The 27,516-nt window shown below is 43.0% G+C and overlaps 1 protein-coding gene across 4 annotated transcripts in view; it reads left to right on the plus strand.

Moving 5' to 3' along the window:
• The window catches only part of MTHFD1 (methylenetetrahydrofolate dehydrogenase, cyclohydrolase and formyltetrahydrofolate synthetase 1), a 60,792-nt gene that overhangs the window by 14,657 nt on the left and 18,619 nt on the right, over window positions 1-27,516 (plus strand). For 2 of the 4 annotated variants that reach the window (XM_057731350.1, XM_057731352.1), the window contains 14 exons: window positions 2,723-2,807; window positions 10,239-10,298; window positions 10,753-10,806; window positions 11,682-11,818; window positions 11,939-12,039; window positions 13,812-13,948; window positions 14,854-14,965; window positions 20,677-20,804; window positions 21,295-21,392; window positions 21,567-21,740; window positions 22,663-22,799; window positions 24,354-24,400; window positions 25,032-25,139; window positions 25,280-25,354. In XM_057731350.1, the coding sequence (XP_057587333.1) occupies window positions 2,723-2,807; window positions 10,239-10,298; window positions 10,753-10,806; window positions 11,682-11,818; window positions 11,939-12,039; window positions 13,812-13,948; window positions 14,854-14,965; window positions 20,677-20,804; window positions 21,295-21,392; window positions 21,567-21,740; window positions 22,663-22,799; window positions 24,354-24,400; window positions 25,032-25,139; window positions 25,280-25,354 (1,453 nt within the window). Of the gene's footprint in view, window positions 1-2,722; window positions 2,808-9,477; window positions 9,565-10,238; window positions 10,299-10,752; window positions 10,807-11,681; window positions 11,819-11,938; window positions 12,040-13,811; window positions 13,949-14,853; window positions 14,966-20,676; window positions 20,805-21,294; window positions 21,393-21,566; window positions 21,741-22,662; window positions 22,800-24,353; window positions 24,401-25,031; window positions 25,140-25,279; window positions 25,355-27,516 lie in introns of those variants that run through there. The other 2 variants (XM_057731351.1, XM_057731353.1) reach the window with 2 other exon arrangements.

The raw sequence follows: 27,516 nt of genomic DNA on the forward strand, positions 1-27,516 counted from the left end.
TCCCTGTGCTGTACAGTAGGTTCTTGTTGATTATCTCTTATATATTCAACTAGTATGTATATTTTTTAAGCTCTTTATTGGAATATAATTGCTTTACACTCTTGTACCAGCTTTTGAGGTACACCAAAGTGAATCAGCTGTATTTATACATATATCCCCATATCCCCTCCTGCAACTCCCTCCCACCCTCCCTGTCCCGGCCCTCTAAGGCATCACGCATCATCGAGTTAATCTCCCTTTGTTATACAGCAACTTCCCACTAGCTATTTTATAGTTGGTGGTGTATCTATGTCTATGCTACTCTCTCACTTCGTCCCAGCTCCCCCTTCGGCCCCCGCCCCCCCAACCTCGTGTCCTCCAGTCCATTCTCTGCATCTGCATCCTTATTCTTGCCCTGTCACTGGGTTCATCAGTACCTTTTTTTTTTTTTTTTAAGATTCTGTATATATGAGTTAGCATACAGTATTTGTTTTTCTCTTTCTGGCTTACTTCACTCTTAACAGACTCTAGGTCTATCCACCTCATTACATATAGCTCCATTTCATTCCTTTTTATGGCTGAGTAATATTCCATTGTATATATATGCCACATCTTCTTTATCCATTCATCTGTTGATGGGCCTTTAGGTTGCTTCCATGTCCTGGCTATTGTAAATAGTGCTGGAATGAACATTACAGTACATGTTTCTTTTTGGATTATGGTTTTCTCTGGGTATATGCCCAGGAGTGGGATTACTGGATCATATGGTAGTTCTATTTTTAGTTTTTTAAGGAACCTCCAAACTGTTTTCCATAGTGGCTGTACCAGCTTACATTCCCACCAACAGTGCAGGAGACTTCCCTTTTCTCCACACCCTCTCCAGCATTTATTGTTTCTAGACTTTCTGATGATGGCCATTCCGACTGGTGTGAGGTGATACCTCATTGTGGCTTTGACTTGCATTTCTCTAATGATTAGTGATGGTGAGCATCTTTTCATGTGTTTGTTGGCCACCTGGATGTCTTCTTTGGAGAAATGTCTATTTAGGTCTTCCACCCATTTGTTGGGTTGAGTTATTTGCTTTTTTGGTATTAAGCTGCATGAGCTGTTTGTATATTTTGGAGATTAATCCTTTGTCCGTTGCTTTGTTGGCAAGTATTTTCTCCCATTCTGAGGGTTGTCTTCTTGTCTTGTTTATGGCTTCTTTCACTGTGCAAAAACTTTTAAGTTTCATGAGGTCCCATTTGTTTATTCTTGATTTTATTTCCATGATTCTAGGAGGTGGGTCAAAAAGGATCTTGCTTTGATGTATGTCATAGAGTGTTCTGCCTATGTTTTCCTCGAGGAGTTTTATTGTGTCTGGCCTTATTACATTTAGGTCTTGAATCCATTTGGAGTTGATTTTTGTGTATGGTGTTAGGAAGTGTTCTAATTTCATTCTTTTACATGTAGCTGTCCAATCTTCCCAACACCACTTATTGAAGAGGCTGTCTTTTTTCCATTGTGTATTCTTCTCTCCTTTGTCAAAGATAAGGTGCCCATGTGTGCTTGGGTTTACCTCTGAGTTCTCTATTCTGTTCCATTGATCTTCCTTTCTGTTTTTGTGCCAGTACCATACTGTCTTGATCACTGTGGCCTTGTAGTATAGTTTGAAGTCAGGAAGCCTAATTCCACCAACTCCATCTTTCCTTCCTCAAGATTGCTTTGGCTATTCGGGGTCTTTTGCATTTCCATACAAGTCGTAAGATTTCTTGTTCTCGTTCTATGAAAAATGCTGTTGGTAATTTGAGAGGGATTGTGTTGAATCTGTAAATTGCTTTGTGTAGTACAGTCATTTTCACAATGTTGATTCTTCCAATCCAAGCACATGGTATGTCCCTCCATCTGTTTGTATTGTCTTTGATTTCTTTCATCAGTGTCTTATAGTTTTCTGCATACAGGTCTTTTGCCTCCTTAGGCAGGTTTATTCCTAGGTATTTTATTCTTTTGGTTGCAATGGTAAATGGAAGAGTTTCCTTAATTTCTCTTTCTGCTTTTTCGTTTTTAGTGTATAGGAATGCAAGAGATTTCTGTGCATTAATTTTTTATCCTGCCACTTTACTAAATTCATCAATTAGTGCTAGCAGTTTTCTGGTAGAATCTTTAGGGTTTTCTATGTATAATATGTCATCTGCAAAGAATGACAATTTGATTCTTTTCCAATTTGGATTCCCTTTATTTCATTTTCTTCTCTGATTGCTGTGGCTAACACTTCCAAAACTATGTTAAATAGTACTGGTGAGAGTAGGCACCCTTGTCTTGTTCCTGATCTTACAGGGAATGCTTTCAGTTTTTCACCATTGAGAATGATGTTGGCTGTTGGTTTGTCATATATGGCTTTTATTATTATGTTGAGGTAATTTCCTTCTGTGCCCATTTTCTGGAGAGTTTTTATCATCAATGGATGTTGAATTTTGTCAAAAGCTTTTTCTGCATCTATTGAGATGATCATATGGTTTTTATCCTCAACTAGTATATTTTAAAAGTGGCCCATACCCCATGGCCCAGTCAGAGAAAAGATCCATGTCTGCTTGAGGCCTGGAAAATTGCTGAGTGGTACATGGTACACATTATATCAGAGAATGTCACTAACTAATCTTAGTGAAGGTGTTTTTAATTTAAAAGAGAAATACATCCAGTAATACAAATCGCTTATTTGTGGCTTGAAACATTAAATAACTCCAATGTTTTCCTTTTTCTCTAGGCAAATAAGGGAGAGACTGAAAAACCAAGTTATTCAGATGAAGGAGCAAGTACCTGGTTTCACACCAGGCCTGGCAATTTTACAGGTATTGTGTTAATGTATTTCTGCTAATATTTCTTCCTTTCTTAATCTCTCAATTGTACTTAAGACAACAAGCATATCAAAGCTCTCCTTTTTTTTTTTTTTTTTTCTTTTTGACTTCTGTGAAACCTCAGACCTTTTCTCTTTGCAGGGTCCTCCTCTTCAGCTCAGTTTCTATATATTGGCCCATCCTGGCCCTCTGCTCTCCTCTGTGGGTACCTTTCCCTAATCCAGTATCTCTTGACCTTTGGTCTTAGGACCCCTTTACACTCTTAAAAAAAAAAATTTAAGACCTTAAGGAACTTTCGTTTATATGGATTTATCCATTGATTATATATTTGAAATTAAAACTAAGAGGTTTAAAGACATTTGTATATTTAAAAATGCCAATAGTAAGTGCACTATATGTTAGCATAAGTAACATTTTTATGACAAAGTAACTTTTAGAAACAAAACTGAGAAGAGGAGCATTGTTTTACATTTTTGTAAAACCCTTTACCATCTGGCTTAATAGAAGACAGCTGGATTCCCATCTACTTCTGTATTCAATCTCTTGCTATGCTGGTTTGATTGAAATATATGGAGAACATCTGACCTTATACAGACATAAGATTGTAAAAGGAAGAGTGCTATTTATAGTCTTCCCAGATAATTGTGGATATTTTTCTCTACTACTATAAGGACTCAGTAAGTAAAGTTTTTAAAAGGTAGTTGTGATGTGGAATCTGAAACTGTTAACAGTGAACATTCATACTTCGTTAAATCAAAACCTTATTTTATGTTGCTGTTTGCATGGAGGTTTACCTGTGTGTGGTTTTGTTATGTCCTTCATTCCTCATTTGGAAAATAATGGTTCACTGAATTATGCAGATCTTCCAAATGTTAACACATTTCATTATGCAGTATTTTAAAAATCATAATCACTAATATCACCATCAAACTCATCAGAAGTTTTTAAGTGCTGAGAAGTTGTCAAGCTCACAGGAGTACATAAATACCGATTTTTGCTTGAAAGCTTAAATTTTGTCATTGGCAGCAAATACTATTAGTTATTTTCCTTGAAGTAGCAGGCTCACTTTATCCAATTTTGAGAAAATATTTGCCAAATATCAAGCCCAAATAATCATTGTTTGTCAGTTGTTCTTTCAAGTAAAGATGGTGTTCCATTTAGAAATCTGCTAGTTCTGCTTGCAAGGTGGGAAAGCTCGAGTGCTTTTCCTGGTGACAACCACTTCTGTACGCGGCAGCAGGGCTTTATGCTTGCTTCCTCAGTCTTCGTGCAGAATATTAAAAAGACACACTCAGGGGTCGATGTTTAATAAAAAATAATTTTTACTGCTTCATCAAGAGTAGTTCTAAGTGAAATTGGTATCTTTTTTTTTTTTTTACTGAGAGCGTGTGCCAGTGAAGGATGCCCTTATGACTAGTACAGGTTGGTGGCATTGTCTTGAGCTCGTGCTGAGTCATCAGCAGTCTTACCCACTAAGTTTTGCAGCCTCGATGCAGCTGTCAGTACAGTGAAAAAGGCAAATGACATCCTAGTTTTATGATGGCACTTGCAAATCTTCTGAAAGGGTGTTGGGGTTCCCCCAAGAGTGTGTGAATCACACTTTGGGAACCGTTGCCCTGCACAGTTTTATCTGACCCCAGATATCAGCAGAAGGTCAGGAACTTACAAACCTGGATCTCTTCTAGTTCCAGGCTCTTGGCTTCTTGGACATCACTCCCTTCTCCCATCTTTTTTGCTTGTTGTTCCTGATATCTTCCTGATACCTAGACCATTTGAGTGCCTCAATGCTCAGCCCTCACACCTCTTTTCTACCTTTTTTTTATATATAAATTTATTTATTTACTTATTTATTGGCTGAGTTGGGTCTTCATTGCTGCACACAGGCTTTCTCTAGTTGCAGAGAGCAGGGGCTGCTCTTCATTGTGATGCGTGGGCCTCTCATTGTGGTGGCTTATCTTGTTGCAGAGCACTGGCTCTAGGCTCAAGGGCTTCAGTAGTTGCGTCACATGGGCTCAATAGTTGTGGCTCACAGGCTTAGTTGCTCCGCAGCATGTAGGATCTTCTGGACCAGGGATTGAACCCGTGTCCCCTGCATCGGCAGGTGGATTCTTAACCACTGTGCCACCTAGGAAGTCCCTCTACCTTATTTTTTTCCCTAAGTGAGCTCTCCCAGTTTCATAGCTATATGGGAGAATACTTTCAATCTGAATTTTCTTTCAAGAGCTCCAGATTCATCCAGTAGGGGGCCTTGGATAAATAGGCAGAAGGTATGTAAGAAATATATGTCATGTGGACAGATGTACAAATGAATGTTTGAAGGTTTGATTAGGATCACAGGAAACTGATAGCTTGCATTTGAAATTCCCTTCAGAAACACCTGTTTCCTCACTTCACATTTCTCTCTGTTTGTCTCTCTCCATATACATCATTTAATTCCTTGCTAAGTTTCTGCTCCATGTTCATCAAGAATTTCAGAGTGAATAGTATGTATTTTCCCCCATTGCTATTCATTATCTGAGAGGCCTTAGTTGAGAAGAAAAGCACAGAAGGCCCGTCGTTCTGCCTGGTGTGTTCTCTGTTGTGGTGATTTTCCCTTTTTTGCAAGTTACTAAGAATCAAAGGTATATGTTGTGGGTGTACACTTGGTACATTTGTAGGACCAGTTACTTCTTGGCTTATTCTTGTGAATTGTTTGTTGTAGGAAGAGTAAATGTCATAGACAAGAAATCTGTTTCCTTAAACCTTTTCATAGCAACGTTGAGGGTTTTTTTTTCTTCTTGTTTTTAAAATTGACTTCCAAACTCCTATTTTAAGTTTATTGATTGCAAAGTGTTTTTGTTACATAAACACTGTTCTGCAACTTGTCTCTTATGTTCTTGCCAATAAAACAGTGGTAGAACATTTTAATCTTGCACTTTAGCACCAGAATCAATGTCTTTCTATGATGCAAGGCTCACAGATTATGTTGTAATCACATCTGTACCACCTCAGACCTCTTGGTTTTTTACCGTCCTGGTGCCTGGCACCACCATTTTCCCACACACTCAACCTAGAAACCTGAGCTGTCTCTTTTGGGCATCTCCCTGCTCTCCGCAACCCCTAAGGGACTAATGTACTACTGATAATGCCTCTCATAGGCTCTGGGGATCTTTTCCCTCCTTTGATTTCTGCTGCTCCCACCCCCCTGGGCCACCTGCTTACAGACTTCAGATCTGGATGCTTCCAGTCTGTCCTCTTAACTGCACACCCAGCCCTTGTCAAAATGCAAATCTAATCACAGTCTATCCCACCACACCCACTTCCCATCCTGTACAGAAGAAATGACAGTACTGCGTATGTGGAGTGTCTCTTGTAGTTGAAATGATTTGTGTATATTTCTAGTTGTTCCAGTTTTTATACTGCCCCTACAAGATGGGAGCTGTTTCCTTATAGAGACAGTAATGAAACCGAGCAGGACCCCGTGGAGCCCTCCCTGGTACAAATCCTTCCTGGGTCCCCCATTTCTTGTTTGTAGGAAATAGGCTTCATTCAGCCTCCTTGACCTTCCCTGAGTTCCACAGGGCAGATTCAAACTGTGAAGGGAGGGGATATAGAACAATGGGAGGAACAGTCTAGAAACAATAGTGCAGCCTTGGGGCAGGGTCCTGGTTCCCCCTCAGGGAATATACATTACAATATCTGTGAGTTCTTCTGCTGGAACTAAGGCCCCCACCCAGGTGGAGGATGGCATCTTCAGGCTGAGCACAAGATTCCTGGAACACCACCCTATTACCTCACCACCAACCAATCAGGAGAAAGTAACATGCCCTGCAACCCCCAACCCAAATTTTGCCTATAAAAACTTTTCCCTGAAAACCATCGGGGAGTTTGGGGTTTTAGAGTACGAGCCACCCATTCTCCTTGCATGGCCCTGCAATAAACCTTTCTTTGCTCCAAACTCCGATGTTCCGGTTTGTTTGGCCTCACTGTGCCTCAAGCACTAACTTGTGTTCTGTAACAGTAACTGATGGTCAGAGATCTGGGTAGCTTGCCCAAAGCCACAGACAGGAAGGTGCGGAGTCTGGATGTGAACTCAGCTCTCTGTCTCCAAAATCAATTTGCTTTTCCCATTTGTTTTTTGGATCCCTTAGCATTGCATTCAAGGATATTCAGGATCTGGTCCAGACATATATACCTAACAAGTTGGAATTTCTTTTAGAACAATGGACTGGTAACTTCCAAATAGCTAAATATTTAAAAGAGTAAAGACTTGGCTTTTCATCGTAAGAGATACAAATGAGACTGTATTTCCATAAATACTTCCATAAAATACTTTAGTTATTAATAATATAATAACTAACATTTGCTTCCTACCAGGAATTATTTAAAGCGCTTTGTAAAGTAACTTATTCAGTCCTCACAAAAGACATGGACAAAACAAAACAATAAACTCAGTTGGCCTGAATAATTACAAAAAACTCCTGGAGCAGGAGAAAAATGAATGAGTAGACCAACACCCAAGATATTTTATGATGTAAAACAAGGATTGGTAAACTGTGGCCCATGTCCAAAACTGCTCAGGTTGTAAAAGATTAAGAAAGAAGAACGTATGACAGAGTATGTGGCCTGAAAAACCTAAAATATATGCTGCCTGGCCCTTTATTGAAATAGTTTGTAAACTCCTGGTATAAAAAAAAAATCCCTAACTTGTTCCAAGATAGTGTTGTCGGAAAAATGGGGCACAGGATGGTGGTCCTGTCCCAGGTCTCAGGTGAGTTCCTGGGATGGGCCACCAGGTGGGGGCCCTTGGCTTTGTGCAAGAAAGAGTGAAAGCAAGTTTATTTAGAGAGATGCACATGTCGTAGACAGAGTGTGGGCCTTCTCAAAAGAAGAGAGTGGTTCCAGGGTGTGGGGTGGTTACTTTTTATGGGCTGGATAATTTCATAGGCTAACAAGTAGAAGGATTATTCCCGTTATTTTGGAGAAGGGGCAGAGATTTCCAGGAATTGGGCCTTTTATGCTCAGCCTCAAAACTGTCATGGCGCCATGGTGTGTCATTTAGCATATGCTAATGCATTACAGTGAGTGTATAATAAGGCTCAGGGTCTACTGCAAATAGAATCTTCTGCCATCTTGGACCTAATTGGTTCTGATTTTTTTTTAATAAGTTTATTTATTTATTATTTATTTTTGGCTGCATTGGGCCTTTGTTGCTGCATGCAGGCTTTCTCTAGTTGCAGCAGGCGGGGGCTACTCTTTGTTGCGGTGCACGGGCTCCTCAGTGCAGTGGCTTCTCTTGTTGCAGATCATGGGCTCTAGGCACGCAGGATTCAGTAGTTGCAGCACGTGGGCTCAGTAGTTGTGGCTCGCAGGCTCTTGTGGCGCATGGGCTTAGTTGCTCTGTGGCATGTGGGATCTTCCTTGACCAGGGCTCAAACCTGTGTCCCCTGCATTGGCAGGCGGATTCTTAACCACTGTGCCACCAGGGAAGCCCCTCTAACTGGTTTTTGTGATGTTCTGTTCTTAATGGTTGTGTTATTCTTTTACTGGTTGTGCCCTGCCCCCTTCCCTTCCTTCCTGTCTCAATAGGACCTTTTTTAGATGACGTAATTTACCACCTTCAAGGAAGAAATTGGTATTTCTGATAAAATGCTTGAGTTTTTTTTTTAAATAAACTATAATGGGATTAAGATTTGTTCTGGGCAACCAGTCTGCTATCCACCCACTTGACTGTCAGTCAAAAATCTACTGTTCTTCAACTAAACATTCTTTTTGCATCCAGTTTCTATCAGTGATTGTATAACCATTTTCCTCTATAAAATGCCTACACTGAGAGTATTTTTACTGGATCCTAAGGGGTCTTTTCCTTTGCATTAGGATTATAGCTAGACTTTGGTATATGGTCATAACTGTTAAGCTTTCTGTTAAAAAACTGGAGTTTTAGAAAAATCCCTTCAGGAATATTCAGACAGAAACAGTTACCTATAAAGGAACAACAGCAAAAGACTTCAGACTTCTGTAACGCTAGATGCCAAAGACAACTCTGAAGAAAAATGTCGTGACTCGACTCAGCCAAACATGCCCTTCAAGTGCAAAGACAGCAGAGAAATATTTTCAGGTACATACAGACTTAGGAAAATGCCCACACACCTTTCCTGGAAGGTTGCATTTCAGCTGTATGAGAGATGAAGATAAAGTATAGAACAGAGAAGTTGTAATTTATTTAAAAAAACCCAGCAGTGAGTGATAAAACCATTTAATCTCAGAGTTAAGTCAACATAACTAATTGTAGTTATAAATACAGTATGTATAAAATGACAAAAAAGAAACATGAGAGGCACTAAAATTCTAGGGAAGCCCCCATGGGAAGCAGCTAATGCACTTAGGTACAAATAACCCCTAGAAGAATCAAATTCGCCTCACTGGAGTCATCTGGCTCTCTTGAAATTCAAATTAGCGCTGGCAAAACTGAGACCTCTCTCTGTAAAGGACACCTGCAACTATGAGTAGGGCCTGAGGGGAGCTTCTAGTAACAGCATCGACATGACCAGGCCTGGAGATCCTCTGTTCCTAGGGCCAGCTTCTTTCTCCACGTTTGTCCTGTTTAAAGCAGCCATACATCAGCCATGTGTGGTGTCTAAGACCTACCATTTTTCCCTCTGCAGTTTTGGGACAAACCAAACTTACTATGGCATATCACCCTGAGAGGACGAGAGGACGTTTCAACTTTGAAAAGGACAAATGTCAACCACCAAAACATGGAAAAATATCTGTAAAGGAAAATTTTATATAAGTGATGACAATGTAAAACTAAATATGTCCGTGATTAAAGAAACAGGGAACCTAGTGAGACCTAGCGTGGTGGGTCAGAGGATTTGGCTTCTAGGTGCTTTTTCCTCTGTCCTCAGGGCAGCAGACTGTCCTTTACCCGGCGCGGGCGTCTGTTCTGCGTGAGCAAGGCTTCGGTCCGCCCTCGCTGGTTTCTCTTCTCTGTGTGGCTCGGCCTGAGAGCTCTCCTGTGCCCCAGGGGAGAGGGTGCAGATGTGTCTCAGAGCCACGGTGGTTTCTTCGCTGATGACAGTTCCTCAGCCCCCTGCCCTGTTGTCCTGGTTGTCAGCTTAGCGGCAAGCAGAAGTTCCACGTTTTAGGCAGGCCGGTAGCACCCTGGCTTAGTTTCCAAGACAGATGCACACGTCCCCTGCTTTTTCTTTTCTTTCGGCTTTTTCAGTGGGAATCAGCTGTGCTTTGTTTGGAGAGGAATTGGTAATGCCTCCTATGTTCACATCTCCGTGTTATCCAGACATTCTTCTTATTCTCCTGTAAGAATGCTCTGTAACAGGAGTCTCATGGTTAAACATTCCTTTTATCAAAACTAAAATTTTAGAAGGTTTTCCATACACTTTGCCTTTCCCTAATCATCTGATTTGCATGTCTTTATTATTCTAGGTTGGCAACAGAGATGATTCCAATCTTTATATAAATGTGAAGCTGAAGGCTGCGGAAGAGGTAAAGCCCAGAACAGAGCAGTGGTGCCAACGCCCCCACGTGCACCCCCGCCCCTCCCCCTCCCCCGGTCCTGTCGCTTACCCCTTGCGCTCTGTGCTCCTCCCACAGAAACTTTTATCGCCCACGGCAGACTTCAGTTTATCTGTTTTGCAAGTTAGAAATGGGTGACAGAGTTTCAGCCTCTGGTTCTGGTTTGCCCTGGCATGGTTTCTAGTCAGTGATCCGCTTGCTTCTAAAGAGCATGAGTAGTGGGCCTAAAACTGCTTAAGTGCCGCAGTGACCGTTAACAAGTAAACGATGGCTGGGTCAACATGAGAGACTCACTCCTCAGGACGTATGAGGGCGAAGTGATGCCTGTCACGGCCTGGTTTGTTTTAGTCTCGTCTGTAAAGGAAACGGGCCCGTGTCTCAAGTCCTCTTGCCACGTCCCTGTTTTAAATGTTCGTTCTTGCAGATCGGGATCCAAGCCACGCATGTGAAGTTACCACGAACGGCCACAGAATCTGAGGTGAGCTGTTAGGAATCAGCTGTTAAGAGGGCAGCTGAGGTGCTTTCTTCTCTGGTTTTAGTTTAGTGGAGCTGTAGGGCTGATGCATTCAGCATACAGGAGACCTCCAGGTGATTCTTTCATCACAGACTCGGCCTCCAGAAAACCCTTGACAATGCCCACAGAGTGAGTGGAGCCACGCTGGGGGTGAGTGTGTGGTACTCACCGTGTGATTGCTGCATCATTTGTTTCCAAATCACCTGCAGCGTTCATTAAAAGCTGATCATTGGCCTGTCGTTATCTGCGTTTTAAAAATGAAATGTGTATTTCACTTATATGATGTCCAGGAATGGACAGAACAAGTCATGGGTGAGTAAAGTCAGATCTGCGGTTGCCTGTAGGTAAGGGATTAACTGTGAAGGGGCAGGAGGGAAAAGGGACTTTCTGAGGTCGTGGAAATGCTCTGCATCCACCCGGTCCAGCAGGGTAGCCACCAGACCCATGTGGTCATTTAATTAAAATGAAATAAAGTTTAAAATTCTTTTCCTCAGTGGAACTAGCCACCTTTCAGGTACTTCAGTAGCCACTGTTGTGAGGTGCAGATTACAGAACATTTTTGTCACCACAGAAATCTGGGTTTGGATGATGGTAGCATGGATTTTACTGTTGCAGTAATATATTATTAAAGTCCTTATTAGCTCTTTTACTTGATGGATTTCTTACCAGACACGTGAAGGTTAGAGGTGCTCTCAGGCCCCAAGGTGAGGGACATCCTAAGAGGACCTCAGTTAAACTCTCAGGGGAAAATGGGGCAACCGAACTTTTGACTTGGAAAGTGTTTCTCCAGCCTTTTGATTTCTGTGTGGTATATAAGTTGTATGTGGTCTTATCTTTAGGTGTTAAAGTGCATCACATCTTTGAATGAGGACCTCACTGTGCATGGTTTCATCGTGCAACTGCCTTTAGATTCAGAGAATCCCATTAACACGGAAGCATTGATCAATGCTATTGCACCCGAAAAGGATGTGGATGGGTGAGTGTGGCTTGGCTTTCTGCACCACATTGCATGATTCCGACTGTATATATTTCTATTTCAGGAACACATCATTTTGCTTCTAAAGAGTAAAGACACCTATCACTTTCCTTGTTTTAGATTGACTAGCATCAGTGCTGGAAAACTTGCTAGAGGTGACCTAAATGACTGTTTCATCCCTTGTACACCGAAAGGATGCTTGGAACTCATCAAGGAGACAGGTAAAAACGGCCAGACAAAAACAAAGCACCATCCCGTGGAGCCTGGTCTTGACCTTTGGAGGTATAGGGGAGTTACACTGTGGGCAAGTGGGCTTGATTGGCGCAAGGACCTGTCTGCTAGGAGCTTCTTTACCTAAATTCTCAATTTTCTCCACAACCCTATGAAGTAGGTACTCTTATTGTTTAATAGCTTAGAAGACATTCTCAGAGAGATTGAGTAATTTGTCCAAGAGGCAGCAGAGCCAAGATTTGAATCAGAGTTATTTGAGTTCAAAGCAATTTATTTTGTGTGAAAAAGTAACCTATATGGTAATAAAGATTCAGATAGTCTATAGGGTGCAAAGAGAAAAGTCTGTACACCAGAATGGGCACCACGTCGCCACTGTAGTTCTGGGAAACAGATTCCTTGACTAATTGGCCGTATTACCCCATTACCTAGTCAGCGTCTTGGTATTTTAATTTCATCATGAATACTTTTTAGCAGAGGTTATTTTTCACAAGGAAGTGTGCCCCGTTTAAGGGAAGTGGGTCAGAAATTTCAAGTGGAAAGTGCTGGCTAACGTAAGTGAAAATTTTCTGTGGCTGGCAAGGAAAGGTCAAGCTGTAAGCCTTGGGACAGCTATTACTGTTCAGTCCTACAACTAAATTTATACTCTGCGGCATGTTTAGCGTACAGTGATGTTACAGCTTGATAGAAACAGATTCCACGAGCCACAGCAGCTGTAGGCTCTCCACCTCTTCATATTGATATGGAAGCGACCATTTGCCCTAATGCACCTACAAGTCCTTTACTGAACCCTAAAAAGTATAGGAAGTTACCTTCGAAACATTTCACACTTTGAGGGCTTTACTTCTAGATGTTCAGGATGTTAGCATTATATAGAAACTTATCTTTTCTGGATAGAGTTAACATTACATGAGAAGCACAGTTAAACACAAACTGCCTTAAGCATGAGTTTGCTTTAGTGGGATTGGGTAGAGGCTCAGCAGAATCCTCAAGACCTTATTTCTGCTCGCCTTTACGTGGCACTCAGCTCGTTCTGAGCTCTACTTGGTGGCCCCCGGCAGCTCCAGCCTGTTCCATCCTTTTGCCTAAGAGTTGTGGGATAGATCTCATTGGCCAAGGGATGAAATATGGTCGCTTGTCCACTGTTGGTGCTCCCCTACACCATCCCTACAGAGGAGAGTATGTCAGTCCTGTAAAGCATGTTGGGATAGTGCCAGACGCATGGGTGCTCAGTAAACAAAAAGAAAGCTTCTTACTACAGTTAAGTTCCCCTTTATCAGTTCCCTGCAAATAACCCTGTGGCTCAGGCCCTGAGCCAAAAGAGAAATTTGGTTGAGGAAGTAAAGAATTACTGATACTCATCTAATTTCCCTTGCTTCCCTCCACCCCATTACATGCACCCTGTTTCTTATAACTGTTCTTCCCATGTAATGTAACCCGCTCTCTCCTTCCATATGGCTGTGTAGCTGTATGTCAGGGTTTCTTTTTGCTTTGAGTGTAGGTTTTCTTCCCACTCTCCGATGGCTGAATGAATGGATCTTGTCTTAAGCTCCTCTCAAAAACCCACAGCAAGAAGGACACATGTACAAGTCCCAATGTGTCGCTGAAACCCTGAGTTGCCAAAGAAGGGATGGTTTTTAGGCAGATTTCTTTTTGAGGCTAAGAACCTGTTTTTGTGCCCTTGTTCTGAATTTCCCCACTGAGGTGGCATGCCAAGGAGAGTGGCTTCCCCCAGTCCTCTGACGCACGCTGGCTTTTCTTTCAGGGGTGCAGATTGCCGGCAGGCATGCTGTGGTGGTCGGGCGCAGTAAAATAGTTGGTGCTCCAATGCATGACTTGCTTCTGTGGAACCATGCCACGGTGACCACCTGCCACTCCAAGACCGTCAATCTGAGTGAGGAGGTGAGGGGTCCAGCGTGGAGTGGAAGGGGGGTGTGTGTGTGTGTGTGCGCGCGCGCTTGCACGTTCCTGTGTGTGGGGGGGGTTCTTGCATAATGGCAATAGCTGATATTCTAGTGCCAGAAACTGCCATGTACTTTATCTCATTATCTCATTTAACGCCTCTAACAGTTCTGTGATTCTTGTCTATTTTACAAGATGAAGAAACAAATTCAAATTTAAAGCTTGCCCAAGTTTATACAGATTTTGTTCTGACTGTATTCTGTACCCGTCCATCTCATGGTAGATAGGGAGGGGTTGGCCGTGTGGGAACTGGGATTGACCCGTGGCAGCCAGATCCCAAATACGTGACAGTGGTGGCCTCCGAGGGGGAGGTGTCCAGAGGGGGATATGGACAGTGGTCTTGTGACCTCAGTCACAGCTTGTTCTCGACCCCTGCGTCGGATACCTGAGCCCAGGAGTTCTCACATAGACACATCCCATTGACGGTGCAGTCTCTTAAATGTGGAAAGAGAACAGGAGAGAAGCCCAGCACCTCTTTAATCCTTCCCAAGCAAAGCTCTGTGGGAGGTGGTAGTCCCCACATTCCGGGGGAGGGGGCACTCTCCAGGTGTCGTGTAATTCAGGGACGTTGTCCCAGGCCTGTGACTCCAAGCCTGTACTCCTCCTCACCTCGCAGGTTCTCATCAGGTTCCCCATTCAGTAAAATATCTAGTGAAAGGGGAGGTTTTGACGTGTGCAGGAATGAGCACAGTGTATGCAGAGCTGTCAGAGACGGTGTGTGGCCTGCATAAAGTTACTGATGGCAGTGAAGAATTGCATACAAAGCTTAGCGATGTCCTTTCCGCTTCTAGATTTTTCTTATGTTTCACTGTTTAGTTGCTGAAGTCAGAACCGTCTTTCCCTAGGTCAGTAAAGGTGACATCCTGGTGGTTGCAGTTGGTCAGCCTGAAATGGTGAAAGGGGAGTGGATCAAACCTGGGGCAGTAGTCATTGACTGTGGAATCAACTACGTGCCAGGTGAGTAGTGCTGGGGGAGGAAGGTGGTTTCTGGAGGGGAGCTGGGCGGAGGAAGATGAAGCCCACGCGAGAGCCCCTTGTCCCGTGTTAGGCTTGAAGTGCTGAGGCTCAGAGGGATCGGCCTGCCCGTGGGTGCGTGAAGCTAGTAGACGGCATAGTGGCCCCTCCGGGAAGAGCCTGTGATTTTAGCCACTGTGCCCTGCGGTGCCGAGATGACCTTGTCCAGGGAGAGAGTGGCAGAGGGGGCAACAGGAGATCTCACTTTATCATCACGTAGAGATGGATTTTAACAAAGGATGGTTAAAATACAGTGTGATCTTTGCAAAGGGCTGTGAGGCTCCAGGAGAGGGACTCGTTGTGCCAAGAGTCCTCTAGTTAGGGCTTTGAGAAGATGTTTGTCCTGGACTGTTTCTAGGCCAAGGATAATGCCAACGTTATAATAAGTCACGTCCAAAGCTGTACTTGCATCCTCATCCCTGAGTTACTCCTCACTGCCCGGTTTCGGTTAGTGATATCATCACCATTCTTGCTTCCCACAGGTGTGAAACCTTTTAGTTTCCCTCCCAATCCTTACATGTATGGATCTGTTTTGTTTGTTTGTGTCTTTGTTTTTATTAATTAATTATTTATTGGCTGCATTGGGTCTTTGTTGCTGCGCGTGGGCTTCCTCTAGGTGCGACGAGCAGGGGCTACTCTTTGTTGCAGCGCGTGGGCTTCTCATTGCCGTGGCTTCTCTTGTTATTGGAGCACGGGCTCTTGGCGCGTGGCCTTCAGTAGTTGTGGTGCGTGGGCTCGGTAGTTGTGGCTCTCGGGCTTAGTTGCTCCACAGCATGTGGGATCTTCTTGGCTCAGGGATCAAACCCGTGTCCCCTGCATTGGGAGGTGGATTCTTAACCACTGTGCCGCCAGGGAAGTCCTGAAGCTCAGGTTCTTGATGTCTCATTGCAGAAAGAATTCAGTGAGAGACAAAGTGATAGGTAAGAAGTGGATTTATTTAGAGAGAAACGCACTCCACAGACAGTGTGGGCCATCTCAGAAGGTGAGAAAAGGCCTATGGATCTGTTTTTAAATCTTATGAATTTTTTCTCTTCTCTGTACTGTGTCACCCTCTCCACTGGATGCACCTCTATAAATTTCCCCCTGGCCTCCCTACCACCAGCTGACTCCCACTCAGATCCATCTGTGCGCTCTTGCCATGGTTGTGGGTCTTGATGTGGACCTGTGAGCCTCTTTCTCCCAAGTTACCTGTCAGACTCCTTAGCCCCATACTAGTTTTGCCACCTCTGCGGCCTTCTTTGTCACATGCACTTTGTGAATACCTGTCTTAAACTGTTGTAAACTGGACCACGTGCCCTCCTGCACGTGCCTGTTTGTCCTTTGCAGCTCCTCTGCCTGTATCTTTAGTGCAGCGGGCTGTTCTTTCCTCGTGAAGTTTTCAAACGTAAAATCTGAAAGGACAATTCAGTGAATACTTGTATACATACCTCATGGGTTCAAAACAGGAACAGTTTTTAGTTAAGCGACTGTTTCTGTGCATCAGGCACCAATCCAGGCCTTGGGCTACACAATCGAATAAAGCTCAACTGTGATCTTCCCTTTCAGCGACTTCCTCCCCACCTCCTCTCTGTCTGAAATGTCCGTGCTACCTTCCAAACCTTGTCTGATTTTCCTTCAGCAAGAGATGCTCTCTCCTACTTTGAAAATCGTTCTCTCCCTCCCTCCCCTCCTGCAGAACTTGGTGTTTCTCACACTGTATGCTTCTCATGCTTGGTGTCCTGTGCTTTTTCTCCACTACTTTGCCATGGGTGCCTTGGAGCGGTGGTCTCTGCGGTGCCGTGTCCAGCCTGTGCCTTCCAACGCTGGCACTCATACCTGTTGGATTGTTAAAGGGAGTTACAGCAAGAATGTTCTTTTTCTTCCCCTCCCATCTGAAGTTTGAAATATAGACACTAAGCTGCCAGGAACATTAGTCACTGTCAAGCCTTCACCGTTTTTAACCTCCCTCCCACTCTCCGCACCATGCTTTTAAGACAGTAGCTCATAATTGATCACTCATTTTTTTGTAATGTAATTATCTGATGGGTGATAAAGAAATTGCTCTCCTACAACTCCTCACTTTCAGTACTTGCAATGTGACATTCAAGCTCCTTCTGTTTAAAACCTTGCATCTTCCATATCACATTTCTGCTTTTGACTTTTTTGGTTTTATACTGGATTTGAGAGATGGAAGAAGAAAAACCTGGGTAGGGCTCTTGAGTCTCATAGATAGGTATGAAATGTTGACTTACACATGTTCACATTTATTCCTCACGTAGAAGGTAAAATATGAATAAGGTCAAAGCAGTATCTTTCCTCCTGGTCAGCTCTGCTTTTTCTGATCCTGGGCATATAAGTGAGTAAGTGTCCTTACTGTTCCACCAGGGTGGCAGGATCACTGTTACAGACCTGTGGGTGAGCAGCAGGACCTAAAGACTGCCCTCTGCAAAAGTCCATTCTTTTTTTTTTTTTTTTTAATTGTTATTGGAGTATAGTTGATTTACAGTGTTGTAATAGTTTCAGGTGTCCAGGAAAGTGAATCAGTTATACATACACGTATATCCACTCTTTTTTAGACTCTTTTCCCATCTAGGCCATTAGAGGGTATTGAGTAGAGTTCCCTGTGCTGTACAGTAGGTCCTTATCAGTTATCTATTTTATATATAGTAGTGTGTATATGTCAATTCCAATCTCCCAATTTATCACTCCCCCCTTTACCCCCGGGAACCATAAGTTTGTTTTCTACATCTGTAACTCTATTCCTGTTTTGTAGATAAGTTCATTTTTGTACTCTTTTTTTAGATTCCATATATAAGCAATATCATATGATATGTATCTTTCTCTGTCTGACTTACTTCACTCAGTATGACAGTCTATAGGTCCATCCTTGTTACTGCAGATAGCATTATTTCATTCTTTTTTTATGGCTGAGTAATATTCCACTGCATATGTGTACCACATCTTCTTTATCCATTCCTCTGTTGATGGACACCTGGGTTGCTTCCATGTTCTGTCTGTTGTAAATAGTGCTACAGTGAACATTGAGGAACATGTATCTTTTTGAATTATGGTTTTCTCCAGATATATGCACAGGAGTGAGATTGCTGGATCATATGGCAATTCTATTTTTAGTTTTTTAAGGAACCTCCATACTGTTCTCTATAGTGGCTGCACCAATTTACATTCCCACCAACAGTGTAGGAGGGTTCAAATGTTCATTCTTGAAGCACCACATTCACAACTGAGCCACTTCCTGGTTCATATTTTGACTATTTAAATCATTTGCATGGTCCTTTCAGGGATGACATCTTAAGTTATTTTCCAAATTAAGGGTGAATTAAGGTATGTAGTTTTTGTTGTTGTTTCTTTGTTTTGTGTTTTTTTTTTTTTTCTTTTTTTAAGGAATATTTTTTTAAGATTCAAGTACAGAGCAGAAAGTATTGGCCAGAGAAACGTGTAAAAGTGTTCTTCCTGGTGGCTTACTAAAGATAACTTGAAAAGGGCTGGATTAGTAGTGTTGTATTTGGAAAGGTTATGAGTAAAAATAAAATAGTGTTTTATGTGGAAGGGTCTGATTCCTCACCACCCCACCCCCGCCCCGCCCCTCCTCCAGTCTCAACCTACGCAGCGTAGTGGCTTCTATACTGGACCCTGTTTGTGGGGTCCCCAAATTACATGTGAAGGACTGGATTTGATCCCCCCCACCCCCCATGCACAGCTTTCGGGATCTTAGTTTCTGACCAGGGACCAGGGATTGAACCCATGCCTCCTGCAGTGGAAGTGCAGAGTCCTAACACTGGACTGCCAGGCACTTCCCTCAGCTGGATCTTAAGTCGTTTTGCACTAATAGTTCCCAGTGAAAGAGAAATTCTAGGGCTGGGATAGATAACCAAATGTTTGTTGGTTACTGAAGCCATACGCTTAGACTGAGATGTGGTCACTTTTCCACGGACCACATGACATCTTCCCTGTACATAACATCAGAAGGCACTCAAGTGAGCCGTTGGTAGCGTTTAAGGAGCAGAGCTGAGCTCACCGGTGCAGCATTAAGTTGTGCAGTCATTGACGTGTCTCCTGCACATGGAGAAACACACAGAGAAAGTGACTAACATTCACAAATAGAAGGAGGTGCAGGGGTATTTTTAGCTAACTTCCGTGGTAGACGATTGAAGCCTATACAAAGGGCAACCCTCAACCGTATTTCCTTGGCATTTTGAAACGACCTTAGCGGTTATGAGAGGAAATGTTCTGCCGTTGCCGTAGCTTGCTTGCTACCTTATAATCTAGAAACCTGAAACCATCGCAAGGAGTTGTGTTCACCAGCTCCTGAGAGTACCTAGAGAACATATGTAATGTATCTAGGATAGGAAGAGAAACTCTTATGTTTGGAGAGTGTTTTTTCAATTTCAAGAAACACACAATTTCTCACTTGATTCTCCCCAAACTTGTGAAATAGGTCGTGTCCATCCTCCTTTGCCCCTTTGGACTTCTGATCAGTAAGGAGCCCACAGGGGCTGAAGATTCACAGTTAGTGGAAAAGCTGGTCCTAGAGCCAAGGTTGCTTAATTCTGGCTTTTTGGCTGAACCCTGAGGCTTCCTTTCTTAGTTGTGGCGATCTGATGAAAGAGGTGAAATGGTTAAGATCCTACCGGCTCTTGCTTGGAAACCTTAGAACTGCAGGGTCTAGCCCTGGCCTCAGCCCCTCCTGGAACTGCACTGAAGCCAAGTATAGGATGTACTTCGTGTTAGTGAGCAATGATGCATCATGGGGTTTGTTCTCTTGAATAGCTATTCTTTGCTGCTAAGATTTATAGTTGTTCTTGTATCCTTTTAAGGGGCGTGTCATTATATTCTTTGCCTTTTGCATACATTTAAGTAGCTGCTCCTCTTTGGAACTGGATGTTGAATTGTTCCTCCAGCTCATGCCTGGAGCTTACAAAATGCTGACAGTTGCTGTAGAAACGGTATCTGGCAGCTGTGATATAGTTGGAGCTTTGTGCACCCAAAAAATTCTTTTGAAGGCCTTGGCAAATTAACATTTTAAAAGGTGCTCATTATATACTGGGCGGTTGGCTTTAAGGATAAGAAATAGTTGGTATTTTATTTGCCACCTGACAGACGACAAAAGGATTCTCCTGGTTCTGAAAAACCACTTAAGCATCTTGTGGAATTTTGCAGGTAAAGTAAGTTTCTCCCTAGGAAATAGCAAACATGTGTCATCCTGCAGCTTTTAAGTAGAGTAGGCACTTGAACCAGATGGGACTACACACCCTAAACTTGAATTAGTTTTTGGAACAAGCTGTTGTAATTGATCATATAGCTTAGAAATAAACACCAGGATTGTGATTATGGGACTGTGCTTTGATTTTTTACCTCTTTTTTTTTTAAATAAATTTATTTTCTGTGTTGGGTCTTCATTGCTACGCATGAGCTTTCTAGTTGCGGCGAGTGGGAGCTGCTCTTCATTGTGCAGGCCTCTCATTGGGCTCTAGGTGCTTGGGCTTTAGTAATTGTGGTGCTCGGGCTTCAGTAGTCGTGGCGCACGGGCTTATTTACTCCTCGGTATGTGGGATCTTCCTGGACCAGGGGTTGAACCCGTGTCCCCTGCCTTGGCAGGTGGATTCTTAACCACTGTGCCACCAGGGAAGTCCCTGATTTTTTACCTCTTTGACCAGATGATACAAAACCAAGTGGGAGGAAGATTGTGGGTGATGTGGTGTACAAGGAGGCCAAGGAAAGGGCAAGCTTCATCACTCCCGTTCCTGGTGGCGTCGGGCCCATGACAGTAGCGATGCTGATGCAGGTGCGTGTGTGTGGAAGTTTCTGTGATAGTTCTACGAAACTGATAGAATTCCAGGTACTGCATCTCTCCCCAAGTTGAGATGTCATAGAGCCTACTCAGAATCTAAGGAAGGATGTGAATCTTTTGAAGGAAACAAACGAAGACCAAAGCAGTAGAATCAGTCATATGAATAGAGGGAGGTAGGGGCAGCAGGATTCTGATTTACTCTGGAATGTGATAACCTCAGGGGGGAAAAAATGCAGACAGCCTGGCTTCACTCAGTAGGTTTTGGCTTCTCACCCTTTGTGACGCACACCAGCTGGTGGGGGCGAGGCACCCAGCCTGGGGCGTCCTGGCTGCCTGTAGACTGTGGCCTGGAATTGAAGTGTGTTGATAGGTGGATCCTGAAGCTGTTCATTTTGTGATTGACCTTGAGTGACCAGGATTAGGAATTGAGGTGGAAGTTACAGTCATCACCTCTTCTCAGTTCCATTTGTGTCATTTTGTTTAGAGCACGGTAGAGAGTGCAAAGCGTTTCCTGCAGAAATTTAAGCCAGGAAAGTGGATCATTCAGTATAACAAACTTAACCTGAAGACACCCGTGCCAAGGTAAAAAGAGAAGTTCACTGTTTTAAAGCTCTGTGGCTTGTGGGTTTTAGCTGATGGATACCGTGGTTATGTGTATGCCCCCTCTGAAAGGGCTTGGGGTGGGTCATGCCTGGGATGGGATTAATTAAGTTCTGTGAATAAAGATTGATACGTGTTTTCTGTATTTCTCCTAAGTGACATTGACATATCACGGTCTTGCAAGCCAAAGTCCATTGGTAACCTGGCTCGAGAAATTGGTCTGCGCTGTGAAGAGGTAGAGCTGTATGGTGAAACCAAGGCCAAAGTCCTGCTGTCAGCGCTGGAACGCCTGAAGCACCAGCCTGATGGGAAATACGTGGTGGTGACTGGGTATGGGTTTTGTCCATTTGCCAATTGAATCCTGTGTGTATGTGCGCGTGTGTGTGTGTGCGCGTGCACGCACGCGTGCTTGCACGTGATCTTGGTTTTTTAATCAGGATTGTGTTTCATTAAAATAAAAGAGATGCCGAATAAACAGTAATCATCTATAGTCACTTATTGCTAGCGGGAAAAAGCTAGGAGTTTAGGAATGTCTCTCCTAGGCTAGAAGCAAGGCAGTACCAGCCTTGCTGTCTTATCATCTGTTTTCTCAGCTTAGCCCAGACCTGGAGAGTGAGAAAAATGATCATGAGCTTTTGCCAATTGAATCTTAATATTAATCCTGATTATTATTACCAGGGGTTGCATTCACACTTAGCCATGTGTATGTGGAGGTTCCTTTAAGTTGGTTTTAGCATTTTCATATGTATTTTATCTGATTTGATTCTTACAGCAACCCTGTGAGGAAGAATAGATTATAACTCTGTAGAGATGAGAAAAATTGGTCAAAGTTATTCGTCTAGTAGGTGGACCAGATTTGAGTGTTAAAACCTGATCTTCAGATGGAATTGCCTTTTTTTTAACCCAAAATCATTATTTCTGTAGATCTGTTGAGCATTCATCTATTTTTTTGGTTGGCTGTGTTAAAAGCTATTTTTTGAGACTAAATTGAGAAATTAAAATTATAGCAGTTTCTCTTACAAGGTAAAGTATATTTGCCCCTAACAGTCAGAAGAGCTAAAATGCAGAAGTCTTTTTTAATTTGAAACTGGGTGGAAGTTACAACTAAGACTCTTGGAAAAGATCCCTTTCATGTCTTTCATCTTTCTGATTAAGATTGAGTCATTCTCTAGGACCTGTTAGGTTCGACTTAGTGATACACATGAGTTTAATTTACATAAAGTTAATATTCCTCTATGCTTTCATCTTGAAGAATAACTCCAACACCCCTGGGAGAAGGGAAAAGCACAACCACGATTGGTCTGGTGCAGGCCCTCGGTGCCCATCTCCATCAGAACGTCTTCGCCTGTGTGCGACAGCCTTCTCAGGGCCCCACCTTCGGAATAAAAGGTATTAGTGGGACCAGACCTGGGTGGCCTGCCTCCTCTTCAGTCCTCCTGACCTGCTTGGCTCATGCATGCCTGTAGTGTCTTCAACTCGTCTAGACACCAGGGACAGCTTCATCACCCCCCGCCCCCCTCCACTGTGGTGCTTTCAGTAAAGGCTTTCGTCAGATCACCCCAACTCCTGCTGGCACTGCACAGGGATTCTCTGGGATTGGTGCTGTGTAGCCAGGGGTGCTTTGATGTGACTGATAGTCAACTGTACAGTAACAGTAAAGGTAATCACAGCTGCTGATCACCGTGGCAACTTCTAGAGACAAAGACAAACCCTACAGATACTTCACGCTGAGGGAATAAGAAAAACATGTGCTTATTGAGTACAGGCTTCATGCCAGGTCTTGTGCTCAGCAGTGTATGCCTGTTACGATATCTTTAAGATGGTTGGTGTTATCACCATTTACAACAGCAGCAACTGGGATTCAGAGGTCGCTTGGTCAAGGCACTATCAAGTAACAGGGTGAGTCCCCACTCTGTTTCAAGCTTTAAGAAAACACCATCAACACGGTGTTTCTTCTGAGGGGATGAAAGCAACTTCAGTAACCATACTTCACCTTCAGATTTTGATCGCTGCAGTGCTGCGCATGTGTTCTTTTAATTTAAATTATTTTTATTCATTATAATAGGTTCTCAGAGTGAGCATCATTGCTTGCTTCGTGATAGGGTGTCACGTGTCCTGCTTGTTCTGACGAGTACTGCAGATGTTGACGTGGGGGACACCGTTGCCCTTCTTCAGCCTGTTGTTTTGATATAAGTGCTTATTTGTTTTGAACTAAGTTGACTTAGTTCCGCTTTTGAGCGTGTCTTACAACCCCCTTTTACTTCAATGTGAGCCTTTTCCTGCTTATTGAACCCAATACACTCCTTTCTGTCTTATCACAAACTGCCCCATTTTCATTGCGTGATTGCTGCCTCACAAAAAAACCATACAAAACCTCTGCCTCAAATTGACTTTTATCTCACTGATAACCTGATAACCTGGACGTGTTTAACTGGCTTTTGGTTAGGAATCCAAACAGGCCAGCAAAAATCTAGCAGCTAAGCTGTTTTCTACCATATGTGTCCTATTTAGGAAGAATTGCAGTCTCTGTGTTTGTGTTGGTGTGTGTATTTTAAACATTCCTTTTTTAAAACGCCAGCATAACATTTATGAGGGTAGGAAATTGAACAGGTTTGCCTTTATGTAACCGTAGGCTGGGTCTCTTAACAATGTTAGGCATCACGGGGAACCTGTGTCTGAAGATAATGAGCAGGTGTGTATGTGTTCGTGGTTTTGTCAGTGAGATTCAGATTTCATTTGAGAGACTATTCAGACTGAACAAGATCAAGTGTTTTAGTTTGGTAAAGAAAATTAGAAAGCACTTCATCAAATCTGTCCATATGGTTGTGAAAAGTAAATAAATAATATGCGTAGCGGTGACAAAAAGCGATTTGCTTTCATTTGATTTCCAAGTCGTGGAGAAACATGCTTAACACGAACCCTCACCCTTGACCTGTCCTCCAGGTGGTGCTGCGGGCGGTGGCTACTCACAGGTCATTCCTATGGAAGAGGTAACGTGGGCCGGGATTTGGTTGAATCAGACCTTTTATTATAGTTTTTCCTTCCCGGGATTCAAGTTTATCGTAGGGATCTTAGTAGACAAATGACGTATTTGCTCAGAAGAAGCAATATTTAAGAGAAAAACACCTTAGTTTGCAAACTTTTAAACAGCTTGCTTTTTTGACGTGACAGGGACTTCAGAGCCTGGCTTTCAGTGGAAATAATGTTAAGCAAGTGGGCAAGTGAAGCATGAGATAGGGAAGAACCAACACGAAGTGGATGCGAAGTAATAACTGCAGAAGTGGAAGCAGCGCACAGGCATGGAGCTGGGTTGCTCCGTGTACTTCTTGCTCACTGTTTAAAGGACACGCGTGTGTTCTTACTGATCCAGTGTTGCTGTTGACCCCGGTGGTGTGGCTTTTGTGGTCACTGGCCACGTCACTTATGGAAAATCAGTGTTCCTTCTGAGGGCAGATCGTAATTTGTTTTCAAGAGCTGCCTGTGCTGGGTGTTTGTCTCCTAGCTGTGCTGCCTTCAGTTTTCCATTGGCTTTAACATAGGGGTTGGTTTGGTTGCAATAGCATGAATGTTGGAAAGATGCAGAGAAGTTGTCAGACTGATGTGGGTTCTACCCTTTCGCAGTTTAATCTCCACCTCACTGGTGACATCCACGCCATCACTGCGGCTAATAACCTTGTGGCTGCGGCCATCGATGCCCGGATGTTCCACGAACAGACCCAGACGGACAAGGTAGGCTGCTGAGACCCCACAGGCACTTTTGAAACGTTTGAAGGACTCGCGTTAACCTTGGGCCCTCGGGTGCTGAGGATGCAGGTAGCAAGGCAGCGGGGTTCCTCTCGCTTAAAAGCCCTTTCCTCCTTTTCTTGAAGGCTCTCTTTAATCGTTTGGTACCGTCAGTGAATGGGGTGAGAAAGTTCTCTGATATCCAGATCCGGAGGTTACAGGTAAGCTTTTCTGTTCTTCCTGTTTGATATTGTGTGAAATTGGGTGATTGATAAGGAGGTTAAAATCTCCTTAGAGTAGCCTATTTTGGACAAGTTCATTCATAACCATAGTCATATGGTCATGATATACTCAGCAAAGATTGGTGGGAGAGATTGTTTCTCATTTATCTATGAATTTTTAGTGGTTAGTCCTGGAATAAATAGAGCAGTGACAGCCTGCTCTCAGCCAAGCAGAATGACACTTCCTTTGTAGCGTGGATGTAGGAGTCAGGAGGGCAGCATAGCAGCTTCTGGAGTTTGAATACCTGCCCTTCCCAGCATTGGGACCTTGGCGAGAGTGGCTACTTCTGTATTTTATTTGAATTTCTGTTACAGATGTGTAGTTACAGAGCATATACTGTACCATATGACCCAGAAATTCCGCTCCTAGGTATTTACCTAAGAGAAATGCAAACTTGTATTCATATAAAAACATGAATTTTTTAGCAGCCCTATTAGTAATCTCTGAAATCTAGAAACAACCCCCATGTCCTTCAGTGGATGAATGGATAAACAAACTGGTGTACCCGTACAATAAAAACACAAATGAATAAACAACAACTTGAATGAATCTCAAAGGCAGTATGTTGCGTTAAAGAAGCCAGTCTCAAATGGTCGCATACTGTATGCCTCCGTTTATATGACGTTCTCAGAAGACAAAGCTATATGATAGGGGACAGATTGGTGGATGCCAGGGTCAGGGAAGGGTGGGACTATAAAGGGGTAGCACAAGGGAGTTTTAAAAATAAAATCCAAAAATATGTTCGTGTGTTGCTTTTTACATATGAAAGAAATGTTCGTTACATATCTGTGAATGTTTTTAGATTTCCTGGTGCGTGTAAGTGTTCAATAAATGGTATGTGCCGCCTTGATACCAACAGTAGTTATACTCACCTTATTTTTAATTTTTTTGCAACTTGGCAGTTTGATGCTGTAAGAAAGTATACAAGCTCCCCTTTACCCAGATGCATTAATTGCTTACATTTTGCCCTACTTGCAATTAATTCTGTTACTATTTATATATATACATTTTTCTCTGCACTTGAGAAAAAGTGACTTTTATACAGTTTGATGTTTCTTAGCTTCTCTTGTTTTCACCTCCCCCCTCCAAAAAAAAATTCCTGCGCGTAAGGTAAGTCAGCTGTTACCCTGTTTTGTAAAAGAATTGTGTTCTGCAAGGCAGCAAGTACCGTGAAAAGAGCAGACAGCTTCTGATCTTAACTTTTGCTGATGGAGCTTTCTGTCAGGTGTGGGGAGGGGCTGGCCTAAATGTTTAAGTGATCCTTTAAAAGGCTCTAGGATTTGAAATCAAGGGACTCGTCCATGGCCACAGCACCCCTCGCCAGGTTGGGGCGAGAACGTTAGTCTCCCGTTTTCTGGTCCGCAAGCTCTCTCTGGCACTGTGTTATCTCAGTCCAGCCCCCGCGTGCTCTGTCGAGAGTGGGTTGTCAATAGCAGATTCTCAGCTTAGTGACTGAGGGTTTTGCTGACTTCTGTAAACCATGTCATGTTCCAGGCTTGTGAGGCTATGTGACAAGCCGGTGAGCCCCAGCTCTGAAAACACACCTGAGGTTTTAAAACAGAGTCCTCAAGCACAGGAAGGGAACTATGGTAAGAGTAGGGCTTGCTGGGGCCACCTGGATCTACCATGAGTTATGAGAAAAGGAGAGTCCATTTTAAAGGCGTTTTCCATTTCAGGATGTGACCGTGGTACATGTTGTAAATAAACAAGTTTCCAAGTTCTATGAGGAGGGAGAGAGAAACCCTTCTTACGTCTTTTGGAACAGTAAGAGGCAGGGAAAGAATAGTACTACTTAAAAAGCATGTACTGTGCTAGAGCAATGTCTGTTCCTCTGCATTGAAAGGACTATGTATCCTTTTAAATATATTCACAGGTCAGCACATTATTTATATTTAAAAAAAAAAAAGCATGTAAAAGTGTTTCGTATTGATTTGTATTGATTGATCATTTGTTTTTGCCCTTCCTAATTTTGCATTTGAATTGGGCTTCTCAGTTGTTTGATTGAAAAAGCTTTGCACATCGTTTCCTTTCAATATGTTTGCAGATGGTGAGTTAGGTAAGACATTTTTTGGTCACTGTGCTTACACAGAGCTGTGGTTTA

Source organism: Hippopotamus amphibius, chromosome 4 (assembly GCF_030028045.1).
Source record: "Hippopotamus amphibius kiboko isolate mHipAmp2 chromosome 4, mHipAmp2.hap2, whole genome shotgun sequence".
Classification (NCBI taxonomy): domain Eukaryota; kingdom Metazoa; phylum Chordata; class Mammalia; order Artiodactyla; family Hippopotamidae; genus Hippopotamus; species Hippopotamus amphibius.